Source organism: Rhinopithecus roxellana, chromosome 6 (genome assembly GCF_007565055.1).
Source record: "Rhinopithecus roxellana isolate Shanxi Qingling chromosome 6, ASM756505v1, whole genome shotgun sequence".
In the NCBI taxonomy this organism is placed as follows: domain Eukaryota; kingdom Metazoa; phylum Chordata; class Mammalia; order Primates; family Cercopithecidae; genus Rhinopithecus; species Rhinopithecus roxellana.
The window spans coordinates 77113678-77137123 of NC_044554.1; the positions used below are offsets into that span (position 1 = coordinate 77113678).

General features: G+C 37.4%; 1 protein-coding gene across 5 annotated transcripts in view; it reads right to left on the minus strand.

The window, feature by feature from the left end:
- Positions 1-23446, minus strand: part of FAM126A (family with sequence similarity 126 member A) — a 73309-nt gene that overhangs the window by 36333 nt on the left and 13530 nt on the right. For 4 of the 5 annotated variants that reach the window (XM_030932751.1, XM_030932752.1, XM_030932754.1 and 1 more), the window contains exons 2-3: positions 7636-7714; positions 214-315 (exon numbers count right to left, since the gene is read on the minus strand). In XM_030932751.1, the coding sequence (XP_030788611.1) occupies positions 214-315; positions 7636-7686 (153 nt within the window). In that variant the 5' untranslated portion in view covers positions 7687-7714. The remainder of the gene's footprint in view (positions 1-213; positions 316-7635; positions 7715-23446) is intronic. The other variant, XM_030932755.1, reaches the window with a different exon arrangement.

The window sequence follows — 23446 nt, forward strand, 5'->3', positions numbered from 1 at the left end:
GCGAGAGAGAAAGAGAGAAAATTTTCAGAGATGGCTTTTGGAATATGGTAATAAATTATATTTCTTGGCTTGGGGAATGGTACACTAAAGTTCATTTCAGTATTGTTCTTTAAACATATATATTTTCTTACCCTTTTATATAGATTTCACAATTAAAAATTAAAAATCAATCAAGTCAATACTACTAGCACAATAAACCATAAAAGTACTTACCTCACTTTGTGGCTCCTGGATAACTTTATAGAGAGATGAAACTAAAGAACTCTTGTCTTTCAAATTTGTGGCATAATTTGGTAAAGATGTTTCTGGTAATGTCTAAACAAATTTAAAAAAATACATTTTATTTTTATGAAATGTCCAGAATAGGCAAATCCATAGACGCAGAAAGTAAATTAGTTGTTGCCAGGACTGCAGAGGGGAGAGGAAGATTAGGAGTGACCAATAGGTATGAAGTTCCTTTTTGGGGTGATGGAAAAGCGCTGGAATTAGATGCTGGCATTGGTTGTACAACACTGTGAATATATCAAAAACCAAGGCAAGGTAAACATGTTTACCTTAAATTAGTAAATTTTGTTATATTAATTATATCTCAACAAAACTTCAAAATAAAACAAAAAATATATTTTGTCCTCTTATCAACAAGGACATAAACTAACATCAACACTTCATCTTCGATCACATTTTGGGATTAGAGATAAGAATATAGGCCAGGCGCAGTGTCTCATGCCTGTAATCTCAGCATTTTGGGAGTCTGAGGCAGGAGGATTGCTTGACCCCAGGAGTTCAAGACCAGCCTGGGCAATATAGTGAGACCTCGTCTCTACAAAAAATAAACAACATTAGCTGGGCATGGTGGCACATGTCTGTAGTCCTGGCTACTCGAGAAGCTAAGGTGGGAGGATGGCTTGAGCCTGGGAGGTCAAGGCTACAGCGAGCCATGATTGTGGCACTGCACTCCAGCCTGGGCAACAGAATGAGACAGGGTCAAATTAACTCCGGAGTTACATACTGTGACTATTAAGCATGGGAAGGCTGTTCTACTTTACCAACTGAGGGGAAAATTTAGAACCTTCAGAGCTAGAGAAAAAGATATCCACACTACCAACAAACTAATTTTCCTAATGCCATTTAAAACGTGGACAACGAGTCACAGCTTGCCAGCACCACCTATTCAGAACGAACACCATGACCAGAGAGGAATGGGAAGAAATAAAACTCCAGTAGTAAGTCAGATGATTTTGAATAAAAGAGTAGGGAAATCTGAAAACAAAAACATTTCATTATCATAATGATAAAAACCTTTCCTTCTGGAGTACACCCCCTCCTCAGACATCTGTGACAGACAGCGATATCGGTCTCCTAAGCTATTATTCTATCTCACCCAAATTACTTGCTTCAGTCAATCAATGTCAATCCTGAAGTAGATATCATGTCTCAGGATATTCCTAACTCACTCTAAAATATACATTATTCCTTATATGTCTCATATCCTAGTATTTCAAAATTTAATATGGGTTATGATTAGCGTATAGGTGAATGTGTGCATAAATTAAACAGCATAAATTTTTACAATAAAGACATTTGATTCCTTTTCACTTTACTGTGAGCTCCTTGAGGGCAAGAACTGTCTTTTCATCTCTCCATGCACAGCACTCACCACAAGGCCTCATACACAAATCTTTGCTGAGGGAACATATTATAGATAAACAAAATAAGAAATAAAAATTGCCATTGTTTATACTTTGGTAGATTCTTTAAAAGTGAGTCACATTTCACCTTAGGATACATAAGTGAAGAGATTTTTTTTTTTTAAGTTTAAGAAGAGTTTTATTTACCAGAAGTGCAAGCAAATGTGGACTATTTGGAAACCTTTCACAATTCTCCAGAGTGGGGAAAAAAAGGTTTTACTGCAACTGCTTACATAAAGAAGAGATTAAGGCATTCTTCAATATTTCAAAAGTATGACACAAAAGATCTCCAGGCAACATTCCATTTCCGTCATTTGATCAAGAGTAACCTAATACTTGGGGAATTTATATAAAAGGGAATAACAGTCAAATAAACAGCAGATTCCTAATCCTCTGAATAAAAATAAATCTAAATTATGTATAAAATGCATTATATATATTTAAAACACATTGATGTCTAACTTATGTAACTAAGTATACATGTCTAATATATATGTGTAACTATAAAATTAAAGAATAAATGAATCAAAATACAAATCTTTAGAAAAATTAGTAGTGAATAGAAAGATTATTATTATATATACATATATATATGATCTAGGCTAAAACTAGATCATTCATTAAAAATATGAATTACAATGTTCAGCTTATATACTAGCTGACTGTCACGAGGTAAAATATTTCCTGTGAAACACCGAAAGGCAAAAAGACAGCTGTTTTCTGAAAAGACAAGCTCTGGAAAATACCATGGACCCAGGTTACCACTGATAAATGAAAGGAAGGGTATCTTAAAAATTAGTGCAGTAATAATACCTTTTATTCACAATTCTAACATTTCATTTAATGAATGTGGGAAAAGTTAATTTTGTCTATAGAGAGGGAGAAAATGTAACTGTTGTGTTCATAAATGGTGCTTTAAAAAACAAGATCTAAAAGAGCCAAATGAATTTAAATACTATTACAGCAAAAACATTTAAATTTTCATGCACTGTACTAGTTCAAAGATACTGATCTTCTTAAATACCAGCTTAGCTTTCTCACATTTCAGAAGGCATAACTGGAGTTGAAAAGTACCTAATGGAAAATTATGTTGGCATATTATTCTTGGCAAAATTTGACATTGGGTGTGATGGCTCACACCTGCAATCCCAGCACTTTGGGAGGCCGAGGCAGGTGGGACCCTGTCTTTAGTAAAACTACGAAAATTAGCCAGGTATGTGGTGCCATGCGCCTGTAGCCCCAGCTACTCAGGAGGCTGGGGCAAGAGAATCGCTTCAACCCGGGAGGCAGAGGTTGCAGTGAACCAAGATCGTGCCACTGCACTCCAGCCTGGGCGACGGAGCGAGACTCTGTCTCGGAAAAAAAAAAAAAAAAAATTTGAAGACAGATGCCTCTTACTAAAGTATCATTTGACAGATGGTTTTTCAAAACTGTGAGGAGGTGATATGGGTTGGGTAGCAGAGAATTAATCAAGATGGACAGATGGGTGAAGAACCAGTAATTAAAACAATCCTGTTCAACAACATCACACATAAGATTTGATTTTGAGTCACATATTGAGATTCAGCAACTATCAGAAAATTTTAAAAAATTAGGAGTCTGGAAATCTGCTAGATAAATCTACCACACAGCAGTAACAAAAATAACACCATCTGAAAGATAATATTTTATAAATAAATCTTTGAAAAGATAGAGCTTGAACTATTCATGAAATCTTAAAATAATGAAGTCCTAAACTAATCATTTAGTTGGTATATAAAGAAAATAGGACAAGCACAGTGGCTCACACCTGTAATCCCAACACTTTTGGGAGGCCAAGGCAAGCAGATCACTTGAGGCCAGGAGTTCGAGACCAGCCTCGCTAACATGGCAAGACCACATCTCTACTAAAAATACAAAAATTAGCTGGGCATGGTGGTGCACACCTGTAATCCCAGCCACTCAGAAGGCTGAGGCATGAGAATCACTTGAACCTGGGAGGTAACCGTTGCAGTGAGCCAAGATTGTGCCCCTGCACTCCAGCTTGGGTGACAGTGTGAGACCCCGTATCAAATTTTAAAAAAAGAAAATACTAATGAGAGTCCATAGCTAGAACAGACACTGAATAATTTTACCAAATTTTCAATTTCAAAAATTTTAAATAAAGTATTTGTACAAAGCAAATTGTGTCATCTCTACACATTTGAGAGATGTTGGGTGAGGTTAGGAGTTCAGACTGACCGTGGACCAGTGTAGAGCTACAAATCATCTTCATAAACCACTTATAGTACTGTAACTTTTCTGATGAAAATATGAGACCCGGAGAGGTTATGCCCAGCATCATAAAACCAGCCTAGGGGAGAATTAGAATTAAGTCAAAGGGTTTCTGACTTTCAGCTTACTTACTCAATCATGAGTAAGTGGCCTTATTAGCATTATGGCCTTATCAGCACCATGGTTATTAAATCAAACAACCAAGCAGAAGCTTTTCTAGAAATATGTATGTAACCAAAACCTTTCTTAAATATTTTAACAAAAATGTGTAATTTAACATTAGAGATTTCAAAAGATATGTTACTCTAATTTTAGAAGTACTTAGCAGACATGTTCCCAAGCACTTTTCTATATTCTATTACCTCTGGTATGCTGCTGATTTTGCCTGATAACCTTCTTCTCTTTGTCAAACATAGAGCTGAATTCAACACACATTAACCCAATTTAGAATAACACTCCAAATAATTATCAGGAATGCCTACCAAACTAATCAAGGAATGGGAAATATCCTTCCTTGAACTGGCTATAATACAGATTTGAAAATAATTTAAAACATTTGAGTATCAAATTGATTCAAAATTGGGTAAAGTTAATCTTGGGGTTGGGCAGGAGAAACTTCTTAAACTACATTTTATTTCTTGTAGGCCATGATTTCACTCCCTCCTCCTAAAGGAAAAGTTTCCCTATGCTTACATTAAATTTATTAAAAATGTTAATAAAATATTGCTACCCACATATGTTATATTGATAAAATACTACTTAAATAATATTTTCTATTTATTCATACTCTGGTTTTTTGTAGTGGAAGATGGTATTTGGAAAACAAGATCTGGGTGCTTAGTGTACTCACTGCAACCGGGGTGCCATTGTTTCTAGGTCCTCCCAGTGAACAAAGCTAGGGGATAAATGTATGCATATATGTACAGACACACACACACATATATATCATATGCATACTTAGAACCCATGAGTTCATAATGATTCCAATACAACACCTTAGAGTTCTTTCTTGACTTTTGCTGTTCCATGATTGTAATTCCCTTTTCAGACAGATAGAAATCTAACTCCCATTATCTTCAAAGTATTTACTTATTTGTTCAATCAATTTATTTGCTCAACGTAACCAATCTACCAATGTAACTATTCTGGTTACTCTTCTACATGCCACCTCTGTAGCCCTTCACCCCAACCACCTACTTCCTCAGATACTACTGCCAATAACCGCTGCTCTGCCCCTCACTCCTTGGTACTACAAAAATATATAGACTCCTAGGTGTCTATATATCCAAACCAGGAGGGGAAGGGAATAAATGAACAGATGGGAAGGGAAGGAGACCAGTCATGGTTTTCCATTATTTGCCTTACTAGCTGATCTTACCCCTACAACCCACCCTTTAACATGCTCTCTTTCCACAACTCCCATCTTAAAGAATGGATAGCTAGCGATACTTGCTTTTGCATATTTTACTTCATCGTGAAACATAGGAACGCCCTAGAAGAAATAGCATTCAACTGTTAAACTTGACAATTTCCATCAATCTGCCAAAAAAAAAAGCCATGATAAGAGACTATGTTAAACACAAAGATAACACAAGCAGGAAACACACACACACACCAGATTTAATCAAAGTTTTTTTGTTTCGTTTTTTGTTTTTCTTTTAGAGACAAAAGTCTCACTCTGTCACTAGACTGGACAGCAGTGGTGCTATCATAGCTCACTGCATCTTTGAATTCCTGGGCTCAAGTGATCCTCCCATCTCAGCCTCCCAAGTAGCTGGGGCTGCAGGCATGCACCAACACGCCCAGCTAATTTTTTTTTCTTTGTTTGTTTTTGTTTTTGTTTTTGTTTTTGTTTTTTGTAGAGAGGAGGTCTTGCTATGTTGTCTAGGCTGGTCTTTTTTTTTTTTTTTTTTTTTTTTGAGGCAGAGTCTCGCTCTGTCACCCAGGCTGGAGTGCAATGGCACAATCTCGGCTCACTGCAAGCTCTGCATCCTGGGTTCATGCTATTCTCTTGCCTCAGCCTCCTGAGTAGCTGGGACTACAGGCGCCTGCCACCACGCCAGGCTAATTTTTTGTATTTTTAGTAGAGACGGGGTTTCACTATGTTAGCTAGGATGGTCTCCATCTCCTGACCCCGTGATCCGCTCGCTTCGGCCTCCCAAAGTGCTGGGATTACAGGCGTGAGCCACCGCGCCTGGTGCCTAGGCTGGTCTTAAACTCCTGGCCTTAAGCAATTCTTCCATCTCCGCCTCTCAAAGTGCTGGTATTACAGGCATGTGCCACCACATCTGGCCACAAGTTATTAAAATATGTAGAAAGCACTTCTTTAACATTCTATGTCACTTATGATGACTTAGGGAATCCATAGAAGGATGCTCAACTCATGGCTATAAAAGCTGAGACAGTAAAAGTCTGCCCAGCTATTCATCAGGATTAGATAACAGAGACAGATAAGGCCAGCTGTAAAATTAACAGGAAATGGTGCTTTTCCTAAATACACACTGCAACTGAAAAATGTCATAACAATCTCCTTCTTTGAGTGACTACTAAATTCTTACTAAGATAACTAGTTGCCTAAAATCACAGATTATAAAAAAGTTTGTTGTTGAACATGTGTCAGTAAGAACAAAACATCCCACTCTTGCCTAGAGCATCTAAGTCACTTTGACATAGAGAAGCAGCCTTGATTTTCAACCCAGGTACAAAGATATAAATACAGAGTTTCTGAACATAACATTTCAAATCTACGTTAACTTTGTAGTTTTCAAGACAACAAGATCCTGGGTCTACTTTGAAGGCCAGACCAGATGTTCACCCCATTATAAACAGCCCTGCTTTGTTTTGAGTCTACCAGAATACCGTTCCATTTAAATTTCACCTAAACTCTACCCTTCCTCCAAATTATTATAACTTTATCTTTTCTTTGGTTTGGTGAGATGGTCCCATAGTATCTATTGGGCAATCTCCCTCAATGAAACAAGTCAATAAGCCTGACTTTGTCAGACTGTAACTTTGTCCCTATAGGTCTTGGGCTGATTGGGCTGGACAAAATCAAAGTGACAGTTGCAGCCCAAACTCTTCATTCCTGTGGTTCATGATCATGCAAGTGCACATAATTATGTGTCATATAAGGACAGAGAAAAGTAATTAGCTGATTAAAGAAACACTATTTTAGCTATCCTAGAGAAAATTCATGAGACAAGAAAATATAAGTTTTATTTTCTTCATTAACTAATCAAAGGTTATACACCCCTTATATAGCCACTGGGTTAGCCAGCTAGAGAAAGATCCACTGGTATAAAGTTGAGCAAATATTTTCCCATCCTCTCCTCATTGTTGGTCATGCCCAGTTCCACTGCCCTCCAAACTGCAAGAAACATTTTGACAATGAATCATTGATGGTCGTTGGAGAATGACATCAACATTCAGAGACTTTAATTATTTGTGGTATTGCCATGAAAGAAAGAAAACAAACAAACGAATAAACTCTTTGAACAACTTGGGAGAAAAAAGGACTCAATTTCCTAGAAAAGATTATTATGTGTAAATAACTCTCTATTGAGATTTGATAAAAATACTTCTTCCACAGATATTTAACCCTTCAGTCATATAAAATACAAAAAATCACTGGAATTTAAACCCCAGACAAAACTTCTTTGGACTATAATTACTATAGTAGAACAGTAAATATTACCTTAAACTCTGACAACCATTCCTCCACAACCCCTTTCTCTGAAGTAAACATTTTTCCACATCTGTTCTAAACCTTCAACCTGAAAATTAACAGAAAAATGTTAACGTTTTGAATACATTTAGTCAGATTACTATGAATAGAGATAATCCTATAAAGTTGTTACTTCACATTTGTGAAATGAGTTTCAAACATAAATTACTAAATTCATTTCAAAACCAATGTGCACAAACAAGCCTTAAAATGCAAGAATTCTGACAAAAGCATAAATATCATAACATGATGAAATTGGCTCTGCAATTTTCATTTGGTTTTCAGGAATGCCAGCTGCAAAACATACTGGACATTTTTCTCTAGTTTCAATAAAATAATTTCAAAAAGATCATTGAACTTAAAAAAAGGCAGAAAATGTTTCAAAACTGTGAAAATATAAGAAGACATGCATCCAAAATTGACTTTATAGAAAGCATTAAAGTAAGTTAATTTGCTTACATTTCAGTTCTTTACAACAGTAACTAGGCAAGCCATTTGGTTTCATGAAAGTTAATACTCCTTTTTTAAAAAGTACAAGTGACAGGCCGGGCGCGGTGGCTCAAGCCTGTAATCCCAGCACTTTGGGAGGCCGAGGCGGGCGGATCACAAGGTCAGGAGATAGAGACCATCCTGGCTAACACGGTGAAACCCCGTCTCTACTAAAAAATACAAAAAACTAGCCGGGCGAGGTGGCGGGCGCCTGTAGTCCCAGCTACTCGGGAGGCTGAGGCAGGAGAATGGCGTGAACTCGGGAGGCGGAGCTTGCAGTGAGCTGAGATCTGGCCAGTGCACTCCAGCTTGGGTGACAGAGCGAGACTCCGTCTCAAAAAAAAAAAAAAAAAAGTACAAGTGACAATATTCAAAATGACTATATTTGACAATAGTTATTTAGAAGATTGGGATTTACTTAAGTATAAATTTAAAGAAACAAGCTAAAGGAAATGCAGAACAGTTTTATCTCAAGCAAAATGTCAAAATACAATGTCTTTTTCTTTACCCATCCATTTGTATGGGAGTACACTTGGAAACTATTTCCTGATGGAAAAGTTGAGCTCTATCTGAATTTCCTAACTTCCAAATTCAGTCACAAATCCTTCATTAGGCTACTTAATTTTTATCAGCATTATAATGTAGTAGAAACTCAGGTAGAGTAGCCAGAAATGAATTCTGACTCTATTACTTACTTGCAGTATTACCCTGGGCAAGATATTTGCCTTACTTTTTTTTTAATCTGCAAAATAGGGATAATGATAGTACCTATTTGCAAGGAGTTATTGTGAGGAATACATATTAAAATGCAAATAAAAGCAGCTATTTCCATTTCTGGCAACAAAGTATTATTATTATGCAATATTATTATTATTAATTCTTATAAACTCTGCTCAACTGTCTATCAAAGTATCCAGATATGCCTTAATGAACAACACAGGTTCTAGTCAAAGAATACATTCTAAGGTTCCTGATGTCTAATTCTCATAAAATACATGATTAAAACATTTTTTTTGGTCATTCATTCATTCATTCACTCGTAAAAGATTACTTGAGTAATATGAATTTTATTGTTAAAATAAAAAATATTCCTCCTTGGATCAAGTCAGACTAACAGAAAACCACATACATGTGGTGTATTATTGATTTTATAGAATTGTCTGTTTGGAGAAACTGGGCTTTGAAATTATGTCCAAAATGTTACCAAAGCACTACTAGATCACATTTATCCTCCTTAAAAGCCAACAAAGTCTAGAAAATTCACATCTTAAGTTTTCAGTACCAGGAAAACCTCTCCTTAGGAGTAACTTGTTTATTTTTATATTATGAATACTGTGAGTTTCATAACTGATTCTCTTTGTCTTACTCTTATTTTCTGTCTGCCTGTATCTAGGTTGTTTCATGTTGTTATGTATATTTGTAAAACAAAGCCAATATAAATGCACAAAAATTTTCCTTTGTATGAATTTCACTGTTTAATAAATTAGGACAGAAAGTTATCACAAATGGAACCACACTACATCAAGTTACATAGAACTGGGGAGGTAAAATTTTTACAAAAATTCACAATAACTCTCCAGTTAAAATTAAGGTTAACTTTTTTAAAATTAAAAGAAATCAAGAGGAATACACAAGGAACCAAGAACAGTCAAGGGCTGTCTTGAAGAACAACAGAGCTGTGAGACCCGGACTTTCGATAGCAAAGTTCAGTATAAAACTTACCAAAAACTATGGTAATTAAGCCAGTGGTGACACTGTTGGAAGGATAGAAATCAACCAATGGAACAGAATAGAGTGGCCAGAAATAGACCCACACATACATGGTCACCTGATTTATGACAAAAATAACACAGAAATTCAGTGAGGAAAGGATGATCCTTATAATAAATGGGGCTAGGTTATTTGGATAGCCACAAGGGGAGGACAAAAAGAACCATGACCCCAGAGATCATGCTGCATGCAAAAACAAAAAAAAAAAAACAATTTCAGTTGGATCATAGATCTAATTGTGAACAGTAAACCATAAGGCTTCTAGAAGAAAACGCAAGAGAGTACTTTCATAATCTTAGGCTAGGCAAAGGTTTCTTAAACAAGAGGCACAAAAGCACTAATCACAAGGAGGAAAAAAAGGGTAAACCAGACTTCCTTGAAAGTAAGAACTTCTACTCACCAAAAGATACCACTAAGAGAATGAAAAGGCAAAGCCATAGAGTGGCAGATGATATCTGCAATTCATATATATGACAAAAGTTTCATATCCAGAATATATAAAGAATTCATAAATTATTAAGAAAAAGGTAGACAATCCTACAGGAAAAACAACACCATCATTTATTCAAATGGAAACTTAGCACATGAAACGTGCTCAACTTTGTTAGTCATTAGGGAAACATCAGTTAAAACCCACAGTGAAATACAGCATACAAACACACACGCACACACACCCACACACGTAGCTAAAATGAAAGACAGATCACACCAAGTGTTGAAAAAGATATGGAGCAATCAATATTCAGACACAGCTAATGTGAATGCAAACTGGTACAATATCTTGGAAAACTCTTCAGCGATATCCTCTAAACTTGAGGATATACATATATACTCTATGGACCCAGAAATTCTACCCATGTTAATACTCAACAGAAATGAGGACATATGTTCTGTGAGAGCTATGTTCAGAAAATGTTCATCTGAGCAATAGGTTTTTGTTTGTTTTGTTTTTAGAGTCAGGGTCTCACTCTGTTACCCGGGCTAGAGTGCAACGGCGCTATTACAGGTCACTGTAGCCTCAAATTCCTGGGCTCAAGGGATCCTCCCACCTCAGCCTCTCAAGTAGCTGAGACTACAGGAGTGTACCACATGCTCGGCTAGAGCAGATTTTTTTTAATAGTCAAAAACCAGAAACAAACCAAATATCCATCAATAGTTGAATGAATCAATTATGGTACACTGTACAATATCTGAAATTCTATACAACAAAATACAACTTTGAATGAATAAACTGTATCTGTGTTACGGTGTTGGATAAAAGAATGCAGGAAAAGAGAGTACATACTATATAATTCTATTTATGTAAATTTCAAGAACAGATAAAACGAATCCATTTGTGTTAGAAGTTGGGATGGTGGCTGCTCTTGAGGGGCCTATCTTGTCGGTTCTGGTAACAGTCTGTTTCTTGATCTAGGTGCTGGTTACTCAGGTGCGTACATTTGGTGAAAATTTGCCAAGCTGAACACTCATAATTTGTACATTTTTCTGTGTGTATATTATACATTAGTAACACCAGTCAACCCTGGGTCTCTTACCTTCCACTTGATAGAGATCAAATGGGTGCCCTCATTGCATAGCTGAGCTCACATGGACACTCACCTGTTTAGCATGCATGCAAGCTCAGACTAAAATTGTTCCTCCCCAAACTTCTCTGTCTCCTGCAGAACTCAAAAGGGAGTCTATGACATGCCTCCCTACCCTGAAAGTTTCACAGTCTCATCACCATTGTCTGCCTTAGGTCCACCAGGACTAAAGTCATTATTCCCTTCATCCCTGTTCATGTCCGGCACCACAAGAAGCTACAGACACCCAGGTGACATTCATCTCCCACACACTGTCATCATAACTCTTTGTACATTTTCTGTTTTGCTCCCATCTCCCATCCCATCCTAATTCTGGAAGGAGGATATACTCTCACTGTGTCCTCTGGAATTTAGAGTCTATTACCAGCAAAATCCTCTATATCTTCAACAGTTCTTCAAATGTTTTCTTCTTTGCATGAGACACTAGTTTCCCTGCATGCAACCTTACCAAATAGTGATTGCATTTCCTCACACATCCCTGAAAGAAACCACTGGGCCTAGAGGTAAAGTAGGTGTTCTTCTTCCTTCTTATTACCACTCAAGATCATTCTCTTCCTCCTTCAACCATCCACCCAAAGCTGCTTTGAAACTCTGTCACCATCATCTATCAATCAATCCACCCCATGCCCTTGCCCTCCTCGGTCTCTCCCCTTCATTTCTGGATGATCTTAGCTCCTAGGTCACTGTCATGCTTTCAAACAACTCCTGCTTAAATCTTGGTGATTTTTTTTTCTTGCCTGAAGTCTTAATTCCTAGAAGTCTTAATTCCTAGATTTCTCCTCCTACAATATTGTCTTCCTCCCTGCCTCAGCTACTCAATCCTATAATCATAATCTATATGATTATAGTTTAGACCACCTGTTTTCAAACATTTTGGTAAGGAACTTTTTATACTATTAAATATTAAGCCAACCTGAAAGAATACCCAATGGCTAAAGCTGGAACAATCTGCGCAACAGAACAAATAATGTAGTATTGAATTATAACCCAAAGTATAAAATAAATATACATGAGTCCATACTCATATAAATAAATTATTAAATAAATAAGAGAATAGGAGGTAAAGCTTCCTTACACAAGAATTCCCAATAATAGATGGAGACACTATCTCTTCCAGGAGGTAGAGCTTAGTCCTTGCTTTGCCATTGAGAGTGCATTGGTCATAGCTATTCACTTCCAAAAAATAGAGTATGGAAAGAAGAAAAGAGCAACTGTATAGTGGTGAAACCTGGCAAGCACTGCCTTGATCAAAGCTAACATCAACATGATGTCATGTGAATATCAAGTACCATCCAATATGATTATAGACATGAGCCACCGTGCCTGGCCCCTGGTAAGTTCCTCTTAACTATAAAAGAAAGAATATTTTTAGAAGAGACAGTATGGCTGAGTGCGGTGCCTCATGCCTGTAATACCAGCACTTTAGGAGGCTGAGGCGGGAGGATCACTTAAGGTCAGGAGTTTGAGAAAGCCTGGCCAACACAGTGAAACCCCTCTCTACTAAAAATACAAAAATTAGCCAGGCGTGGTGGCGTGTGCCTGTGATCCCAGGTACTTGGGAGGCTGAGGCAGAAGAATCGCTTGAACCCGGGAGGCAGAGGTTTCAGTGAGCCGAGATCGCGCCACTGCACTCCAGCCTGGGTGACAGAGTGAGACTCTGTCTCAAAAAAAAAAAAAAAAAAAAGAAAGAAAGAAAAGAAAATATACAAACATTAAAAATGAAGCCTGAAATATCAATGCATTATGTAAGAAAGAGAACAATGGAATTCTATAAAGTGTAGGATAATTTTTTTATTTTAGATTCAGGAGGTACATAAGCAGGTTTGTTACATGGGTATAGTGTGTGGTGCTGAGGTTTGAAGTACTATTGTAGGATAAGTATTTAAAGAAATGAAAAAATTGAAAAGCCAACAGTGTTTACTAGCTGACATAAGCTTTTCTTTGTCCTTACCACATACGGTAACATTGTAAAAAAAAAAATTATTTCCATAAGCCCTGGGCTTCAAGATGAATAACAGTTACGACTAAAGGTATCACTAAAGCTTAGATAGGACAAAAAGCAAACTGGTCACAAAATGATGATTTTAAAATGGTTTCTCTCTACCAGCAAGCAGCAAGAGGCTCTCTACAAGTTGCTAACCCACCCCACATTTCATATCTAATATGTAACCTATTAACATCTATGCCAAAGACTTGATTATATAACTCTGCAAGCTTTATAAATCTAATTAGACATCTCTAGTAATATTCAAAATACACTTGCATTTTTAAAAACTTTATTCTTCTAAAAGGTAAGAGATAAAATTAAAATACATGTTTCCTGCTGTGTAACTAACTTCCTATCTTTGCCAAACATGTTCTGGAGGAGAATATTTAAAATTACATTAGAAGGCTTGTTAGGAGTCTATGTAGTATTTCACTAGCCCAATTAGTCTGTCTAACACTAATTTTTTATATTTTCAATGTACAGTAAAACCTTTCTAAGTCAAATATCTTATTCTTCAATTCCCACATTATGTTATTAATAACAATTACCAAAATTTATCTTTTAGTGTTGTCATCAGAGACATATTTTAATTATTTTATAAGAATATTTTTAAAGTATTTGTAACTTTCACTGTAAAACTCTAAAAATTTCCTTATTCCTATTTTTAAATCATCCCCTCCATCATTAAGTACTAACTATAAACTACTATAAAACTTTTCATAACCATTTGTTTTATATATCATTATGAAAATCAAGTTTCTATAAATTTATAGAGCAACCAAATTTCTATAAATGGATTGTTACACATCACGAAATTTTAAACTTCTCTCCTATGCAATGAGGCCATTGCTCTAGTTAAATTAAGCACTACCAGAAGATTATCAAGAATTCCTGGGTGAATTTCAGGAAAACAGAATGGTGAGAAATGTTCAGATTATGTTACAGAATAAAATTAATTTAATTTTAGGATATTGCTGCTTAGAAACTGACCAATCAACTGTGAAGGAGGAGGGTATTTGTGCTGTTGTTTAAAAAGAAGTGATGTTGATGCCTCACTGCCTACCTAAGTCATCACGTAAATAAAGCTGCCTCTCAAGGCACTAGGAAAAGTAAAGTAATTCATAGTAAGAGAGGTTTGGGAAGTCCTTCCAAAGGCCTATTACTTAGGACTATTTTCCCCCCAAATCACAAAACAAGTGTCTGATTATCAAGAATAGAACATAGGTTTTTACTCAATAAAATGGTTTTTGGCTAAACCATCTTTTGCCTACCCCAAGGACAAATAAAATCATGCTGGGATATCAGTGTGCTATGGCAACCAGCCCAGTGTGTTTCTGTTGGAAAGGCTAGAACAATTAGAAGGTAAGAAGTTCCTTCTTCTCATTTCCCATTTCTATCTTCCCATTCTCAGATCCTCCAGGACTTCAGACAAGATCGGGCGCATTCAAGATGGTATGGCGGTAGACAAGATCCTCCAGGACTTCAGAAGAACATTGTGTCCAGGGAAAGGATATCTGATTTGGACTCTAATAAAAGAAGTTACGAAGAACTATTTTTTAACAACCATGTTGACCAAAAGAACACAGCAAACACAATGTGTGAAGCTTCTGAGGCCAACAGTTACTGCTCTTGGATTTCTATTGCAAATATTCTCCCTCCTTTTTGAGCTAGCATTCAAATAGCCTTGACTAAGATCATGTATAATGTATTAACAAATTAGATTTATTTTAGATAAGAGCAGACAGAATGGTGAGATCTCTGGGAACCACGGCACTAAGATGAGCACTTCTTATTGACATTAACATAGCACATGACTCAGTGGTTCAACACTATTTTTTTTTCAAATAAAAATTATATAACATAATCTCAGCTCACTGCAAGCTCCGCCTCCCGGGTTCACGCCATTCTCCTGTCTCAGCCTCCCAAGTAGCTGGGACTACAGGCGCCCGCCACCTCGCCCGGCTAGTTTTTTGTATTTTTTTCTTTTTTCTTTTTTATTTATTTTTATTTTTATTTTTTTATTATACTTTAAGTTCTAGGGTACATGTGCATAACGTGCAGGTTTGTTACATATGTATACTTATGCCATGTTGGTGTGCTGCACCCATCAACTCGTCAGCACCCATCAATTCACCATTTATATCATGTATAACTCCCCAATGCAATCCCTCCCTCCTCCCCCCTCCCCATGATAGGCCCCAGTGCGTGATGTTCCCCTTCCCGAGTCCAAGTGATCTCATTGTTCAGTTCCCACCTATGATTGAGAACATGTGGTGTTTGGTTTTCTGTTCTTGTGATAGTTTGCTAAGAATGATGGTTTCCAGCTGCATCCATGTCCCTACAAAGGATGCAAACTCATCCTTTTTTATGGCTGCATAGTATTCCATGGTGTATATGTGCCACATTTTCTTAATCCAGTCTGTCACAGATGGACATTTGGGTTGATTCCAAGTCTTTGCTATTGTGAATAGTGCCGCAATAAACATACGTGTACATGTGTCTTTGTAGTAGAATAATTTATAATCCTTTGGGTATATACCCAGTAGTGGGATGGCTGGGTCATATGGTACATCTAGTTCTAGATCCTTGAGGAATTGCCATACTGTTTTCCATAATGGTTGAACTAGTTTACAATCCCACCAACAGTGTAAAAGTGTTCCTATTTCTCCACATCCTCTCCAACACCTGTTGTTTCCTGACTTCTTAATGATTGCCATTCTAACTGGTGTGAGATGGTATCTCATTGTGGTTTTGATTTGCATTTCTCTGATGGCGAGTGATGATGAGCATTTTTTCACGTGTCTGTTGGCTGTATGAATATCTTCTTTTGAGAAATGTCTGTTCATATCCTTTCCCCACTTTTTGATGGGGTTGTTTGTTTTTTTCTCGTATATTTGTTTGAGTTCTTTGTAGATTCTGGATATTAGCCCTTTGTCAGATGAGTAGGTTGCAAAAATTTTCTCCCATTCTGTAGGTTGCCTGTTCACTCTGATGGTAGTTTCTTTTGCTGTGCAAAAGCTCTTTAGTTTCATTAGATCCCATTTGTCAATTTTGGCTTTTGCTGCCGTTGCTTTTGGTGTTTTAGACATGAAGTCCTTGCCCATGCCTATGTCCTGAATGGTACTACCTAGATTTTCTTCTAGGGTTTTTATGGTATTAGGTCTAACATTTAAGTCTCTAATCCATCTTGAATTAATCTTCGTATAAGGGGTAAGGAAAGGATCCAGTTTCAGCTTTCTACTTATGGCTAGCCAATTTTCCCAGCACCATTTATTAAATAGGGAATCCTTTCCCCATTTCTTGTTTCTCTCAGGTTTGTCAAAGATCAGATGGCTGTAGATGTGCAGTATTATTTCTGAGGACTCTGTTCTGTTCCATTGGTCTATATCTCTGTTTTGGTACCAGTACCATGCTGTTTTGGTTACTGTAGCCTTGTAGGATAGTTTGAAGTCAGGTAGCGTGACGCCTCCAGCTTTGTCCTTTTGACTTAGGATTGTCTTGGCAATGCGGGCTCTTTTTTGGTTCCATATGAACTTTAAAGCAGTTTTTTCCAAGTCTGTGAAGAAACTCATTGGTAGCTTGATGGGGATGGCATTGAATCTATAAATAACCTTGGGCAGTATGGCCATTTTCACGATATTGATTCTTCCTATCCATGAGCATGGTATGTTCTTCCATTTGTTTGTGTCCTCTTTGATTTCACTGAGCAGTGGTTTGTAGTTCTCCTTGAAGAGGTCCTTTACATCGCTTGTAAGCTGGATTCCTAGGTATTTTATTCTCTTTGAAGCAATTGTGAATGGAAGTTCATTCCTGATTTGGCTCTCTGCTTGTCTGTTACTGGTGTATAAGAATGCTTGTGATTTTTGCACATTAATTTTGTATCCTGAGACTTTGCTGAAGTTGCTTATCAGCTTAAGGAGATTTTGGGCTGAGACGATGGGGTTTTCTAAATATACAATCGTGTCATCTGCAAACAGGGACAATTTGACTTCTTCTTTTCCTAACTGGATACCCTTGATTTCTTTCTCTTGCCTGATTGCCCTAGCCAGAACTTCCAACACTATGTTGAATAGGAGTGGTGAGAGAGGGCATCCCTGTCTTGTGCCAGTTTTCAAAGGGAATTTTTCCAGTTTTTGCCCATTCAGTATGATATTAGCTGTGGGTTTGTCATAAATAGCTCTTATTATTTTGAGGTACGTTCCATCAATACCAAATTTATTGAGCGTTTTTAGCATGAAGGGCTGTTGAATTTTGTCAAAAGCCTTTTCTGCATCTATTGAGACAATCATGTGGTTCTTGTCTTTGGTTCTGTTTATATGCTGGATTACGTTTATTGATTTGCGAATCTTGAACCAGCCTTGCATCCCAGGGATGAAGCCCACTTGATCATGGTGGATAAGCTTTTTGATGTGCTGCTGAATCGGTTTGCCAGTATTTTATTGAGAATTTTTGCATCAATGTTCATCAGGTATATTGGTCTAAAATTCTCTTATTTTGTTGTGTCTCTGCCAGGCTTTGGTATCAGGATGATGTTGGCCTCATAAAATGAGTTAGGGAGGATTCCCTCTTTTTCTATTGATTGGAATAGTTTCAGAAGGAATGGTACCAGCTCCTCCTTGTACCTCTGGTAGAATTCAGCTGTGAATCCATCTGGTCCTGGACTTTTTTTGGTGGGTAGGCTATTAATTGTTGCCTCAATTTCAGAGCCTGCTATTGGTCTATTCAGGGATTCAACTTCTTCCTGGTTTAGCCTTGGGAGAGTGTAAGTGTCCAGGAAATTATCCATTTCTTCTCGATTTTCTAGTTGATTTGCGTAGAGGTGTTTATAGTATTCTCTGATGGTAGTTTGTATTTCTGTGGGGTCAGTGGTGATATCCCCTTTATCATTTTTTATTGCATCTATTTGATTCCTCTCTCTTTTCTTCTTTATTAGCCTTGCTAGCGGTCTGTCAATTTTGTTGATCTTTTCAAAAAACCAACTCCTGGATTCATTGATTTTTTGGAGGGTTTTTTGTGTCTCTATCTCCTTCAGTTCGGCTCTGATCTTAGTTATTTCTTGCCTTCTGCTAGCTTTTGAATGTGTTTGCTCTTGCCTCTCTAGTTCTTTTCATTTTGATGTTAGAGTGTCAATTTTAGATCTTTCCTGCTTTCTCTTGTGGGCATTTAGTGCTATAAATTTCCCTCTACACACTGCTTTAAATGTGTCCCAGAGATTCTGGTATGTTGTATCTTTGTTCTCATTGGTTTCAAAGAACATCTTTATTTCCGCTTTCATTTCGTTATGTACCCAGTAGTCATTCAGGAGCAGGTTGTTCAGTTTCCAAGTAGTTGAGCGGTTTTGATTGAGTTTCTTAGTCCTGAGTTCTAGATTGATTGCACTGCGGTCTGAGAGACAGTTTGTTATAATTTCTGTTCTTTTACATTTGCTGAGGAGTGCTTTACTTCCAATTATGTGGTCAATTTTGGAATAAGTGCGATGTGGTGCTGAGAAGAATGTATATTCTGTTGATTTGGGGTGGAGAGTTCTATAGATGTCTATTAGGTCTGCTTGGTGCAGAGATGAGTTCAATTCCTGGATATCCTTGTTAACTTTCTGTCTCGTTGATCTGTCTAATGTTGACAGCGGAGTGTTGAAGTCTCCCATTATTATTGTATGGGAGTCTAAGTCTCTTTGTAAGTCTCTAAGGACTTGCTTTATGAATCTGGGTGCTCCTGTATTGGGTGCATATATATTTAGGAGAGTTAGCTCTTCCTGTTGAATTGATCCCTTTACCATTATGTAATGGCCTTCTTTGTCTCTTTTGATCTTTGATGGTTTAAAGTCTGTTTTATCAGAGACTAGGATTGCAACCCCTGCTTTTTTTGTTCTCCATTTGCTTGGTAGATCTTCCTCCATCCCTTTATTTTGAGCCTATGTATGTCTCTGCATGTGAGATGGGTCTCCTGAATACAGCAGACTGATGGGTCTTGACTCTTTATCCAGTTTGCCAGTCTGTGTCTTTTAATTGGAGCATTTAGTCCATTAACATTTAAGGTTAATATTGTTATGTGTGAACTTGATCCTGCCATTATGATATTAACTGGTTATTTTGCTCGTTAGTTGATGCAGTTTCTTCCTAGCCTCGATGGTCTTTACATTTTGGCATGTTTTTGCGATGGCTGGTACCGGTTGTTCCTTTCCATGTTTAGGGCTTCCTTCAGGGTCTCTTGTAAGGCAGGCCTGGTGGTGACAAAATCTCTAAGCATTTGCTTATCTGTAAAGGATTTTATTTCTCCTTCACTGATGAAACTTAGTTTGGCTGGATATGAAATTCTGGGTTGAAAATGCTTTTCTTTAAGAACGTTGAATATTGGCCCCCACTCTCTTCTGGCTTGTAGAGTTTCTGCTGAGAGATCTGCTGTTAGTCTGATGGGCTTCCCTTTGTGGGTAACCCGACCTTTCTCTCTGGCTGCCCTTAAGATTTTTTCCTTCATTTCAACTTTGGTGAATCTGGCAATGATGTGTCTTGGAGTTGCTCTTCTCGAGGAGTATCTTTGTGGCGTTCTCTGTATTTCCTGAATTTGAATGTTGGCCTGCCCTACTAGGTTGGGGAAGTTCTCCTGGATGATATCCTGAAGAGTGTTTTCCAACTTGGTTCCATTTTCCCCCTCACTTTCAGGCACCCCAATCAGACGTAGATTTAGTCTTTTTACGTAATCCCATACTTCTTGCAGGCTTTGCTCATTTCTTTTTCTTCTGTTTTCTTTTGGTTTCTCTTCTCGCTTCATTTCATTCATTTGATCTTCCATCGCTGATACTCTTTCTTCCAGTTGATCGAGTCGGTTACTGAAGCTTGTGCATTTGTCACGTATTTCTCGTGTCATGGTTTTCATCTCTGTCATTTCGTTTATGATCTTCTCTGCATTAATTAGTCTAGCTGTCAATTCTTCCACTCTTTTTTCAAGATTTTTAGTTTCTTTGCGCTGGGTACGTAATTCCTCCTTTAGCTCTGATAAGTTTGATGGACTGAAGCCTTCTTCTCTCCTCTCGTCCAAGTCATTCTCTGACCAGCTTTGATCCGTTGCTGGCGATGGGCTGCGCTCCTTTGCAGGGGGAGATGCGCTCTTATTTTTTGAATTTCCAGCTTTTCTGCCCTGCTTCTTCCCCATCTTTGTGGTTTTATCTGTCTCTGGTCTTTGATGGTGGTGACGTACTGATGGGGTTTTGGTATAGGTGTCCTTCCTGTTTGATAGTTTTCCTTCTGACAGTCAGAAGGACTGTCTGTTGGTCTGTTGGAGATTGCTTGAGGTCCACTCCAGACCCTGTTTGCCTGGGTATCAGCAGCAGAGGTTGCCGAAGATAGAATATTGCTGAACAGCGAGTGTACCTGTCTGATTCTTCCTTTGGAAGTTTCCTCTCAGGGGTGTACTCCACCCTGTGGGATTTCTCCCAGCTAGGCTACTCAGGGGTCAGGGACACACCTGAGCAGGCAGTCTGTCCGTTCTCAAATCTCAACCTCCACGTTGGGAGATCCACGGCTCTCCCCAAAGCTGTCAGACAGAGTTGTTCGCGTCTGCACCGTCTCCCGCTACTTCCCCTGTTGGTCTTCAGCTGTGCGCTGTCCCCAGAGGTGGAGACTCAGTTGAAAATGCAGAAATCACCGGTCTTCTGTATCGCTCGCGCTGGGAGTTGGAGACTGGAGCTGTTCCTGTTCGGCCATCTTGCTCCGCCCCCCCGTTTTTTGTATTTTTTAGTAGAGACGGGGTTTCACCGTGTTAGCCAGGATGGTCTCGATCTCCTGACCTTGTGATCCGCCCCTCTCGGCCTCCCAAAGTGCTGGGATTACAGGCTTGAGCCACCGCGCCTGGCCCATAATTTTAAAGGTTTAAATTGTATTAGTAATTACAGGCAAATTTCAGTCCCGATATTATAAGCATAAGTAATATACAGCAAGTATTAATAAATATTTATTGAATAGAGGAATAAATTTCACCCTTTATAATGCCTGTCAAATTTACCATCTGCTCTCCATCTCCACAGCAACACCCTGAGTCTGGGCCTTTATTTCCTCTGCATGTGCTGATCACACAGCCTTCTGGTTCCTGGTTTCTTCCCTTCTCCATTGCACCATGCATGTTGCTGCCATATAATCTTGCTGAAATTACTTTTCTCCTGAACACACCATGACATCAGACCTAACAAATATTCCACATCAAACTTTCCCTATAATATGGTCATAACTTACCTATCCAAATTTTACTTAACACTATTCTCCAAAATACTCCATGCCACTCCAGGCTCCATGTCTTTGACTATGCTTCTCCTCTCTATCTTCCTTTTGCTCCTCAGCTTTTACACCCTACCTAGGAAAAACCTGGGGCTCTTATTAATGAAATGCATGCACTGGCAAGGTAAGCTGCCAGAAGAGAACTGCCACTGCATTTGTGAGACACAACAGCATCATCTGATTATTTTACAGACTGATTGATGCAGATAACCTTGACTTAGAAAACCTCTTATTAGAATTTTATAAGAAATCTTAAAAGTCCATTAATATGTTATATATTTCATTAAACATAAAAATATCACAAACCAATTATTTTACATTTAATATTTGGTAAAAATCTACAAGAGCAGTTATTGCTGAAATAAAGCTTTCCAAAATGTTTGTACCAACTTTTACAAAATACAATTATAGTACATACTAAGTGATTCAAGTATTACCTCAGTGAATCAAACTTCAGTAAGCCCTGATAACATACAAATTATAAAGTTTATGTTAAGATTTCAAGAGATCAGTGTAAAAATTTTGAACTATAATAATTACCTCAATCACATTCATTGACATGATTATCACACAATTGCATATTAAATAGCATAGTGATTAGAAATGCTTTCTACATATTCACTAGAACAGGATGTCAAGTTGACAGCCTGTTCATATAATTTATCCAGACAGTAGGCTGGGCAGGGTCAGAGTAAGAACAAAGCAATAGAAGTAGCAAAAACAAACATAGAATGGGAGATCACATTAAGGGGTAACTCATTCAATATTTTCATATATGCAAAAAGTCAATACTACATGTTCAAACTGCAACATTAATAATTCAGCAAGTCCTTGAGTGTCTACTGAGCATAATGTAAAGTGTTTCTATTAGTGTGCACTATTAGCAAATGAATAGTAAAATATGATCTGTGCCCTTAAGGCAATTGTAATCCAGATGGCAAAGGAAAAGCAGGGAATAGACGAGAGGCAAATAAGTCAAGGTAGCATCTTACATTTTCTAGAGGAATAATTGCAAGGGCAATCATGAGAAAATTATCAGAAATACACAAAATCAACAATGAAGAGTTTAAAACAAGGGTTCTGCTCACTATGCAACTATAAAAGATTATAAAAATTCCAACAAGAAAGAAAATAAAACACACACAAAAACTATGAACACTAGGAAGAAAACTGATCGCCCACCCCTGCTAATATTTTTCTTTACCAGAGATTTTTTTAAATTGCTGTACTTAAATATTTTCCACATAATTAAAATAAATAATCATCCTTCTCACTGCTGTTATCTCACTCTTCAAAAGAAAATACTGTTAACTTTATATTATTTCAGACTTTTTTCTATACATATACTATATAATCAGCAGTTCTGAAAACTCTCTACCCTTAAAAAGTATTGAGCAGTATACCTAAACCAAAAGAAAATATATCTTTTCAACCAAGAAAAATGTATCAACCAAATAGCACATGTATATAGATAGGTACCTATCTATATCTATATAGATATCTGCTCAACCAAAACAAAATATATCTGCTCTGTCAAAACATGTACATATGTATATATGCACATATATACATACATGTATACGTAGTCCATTTACATTTTGATTTTAATATAAAAATAGAACCACATTCTACCAAAACTTGATTATTTTTCACCTAATACATCATGGACCTTTTTAAAAAATATG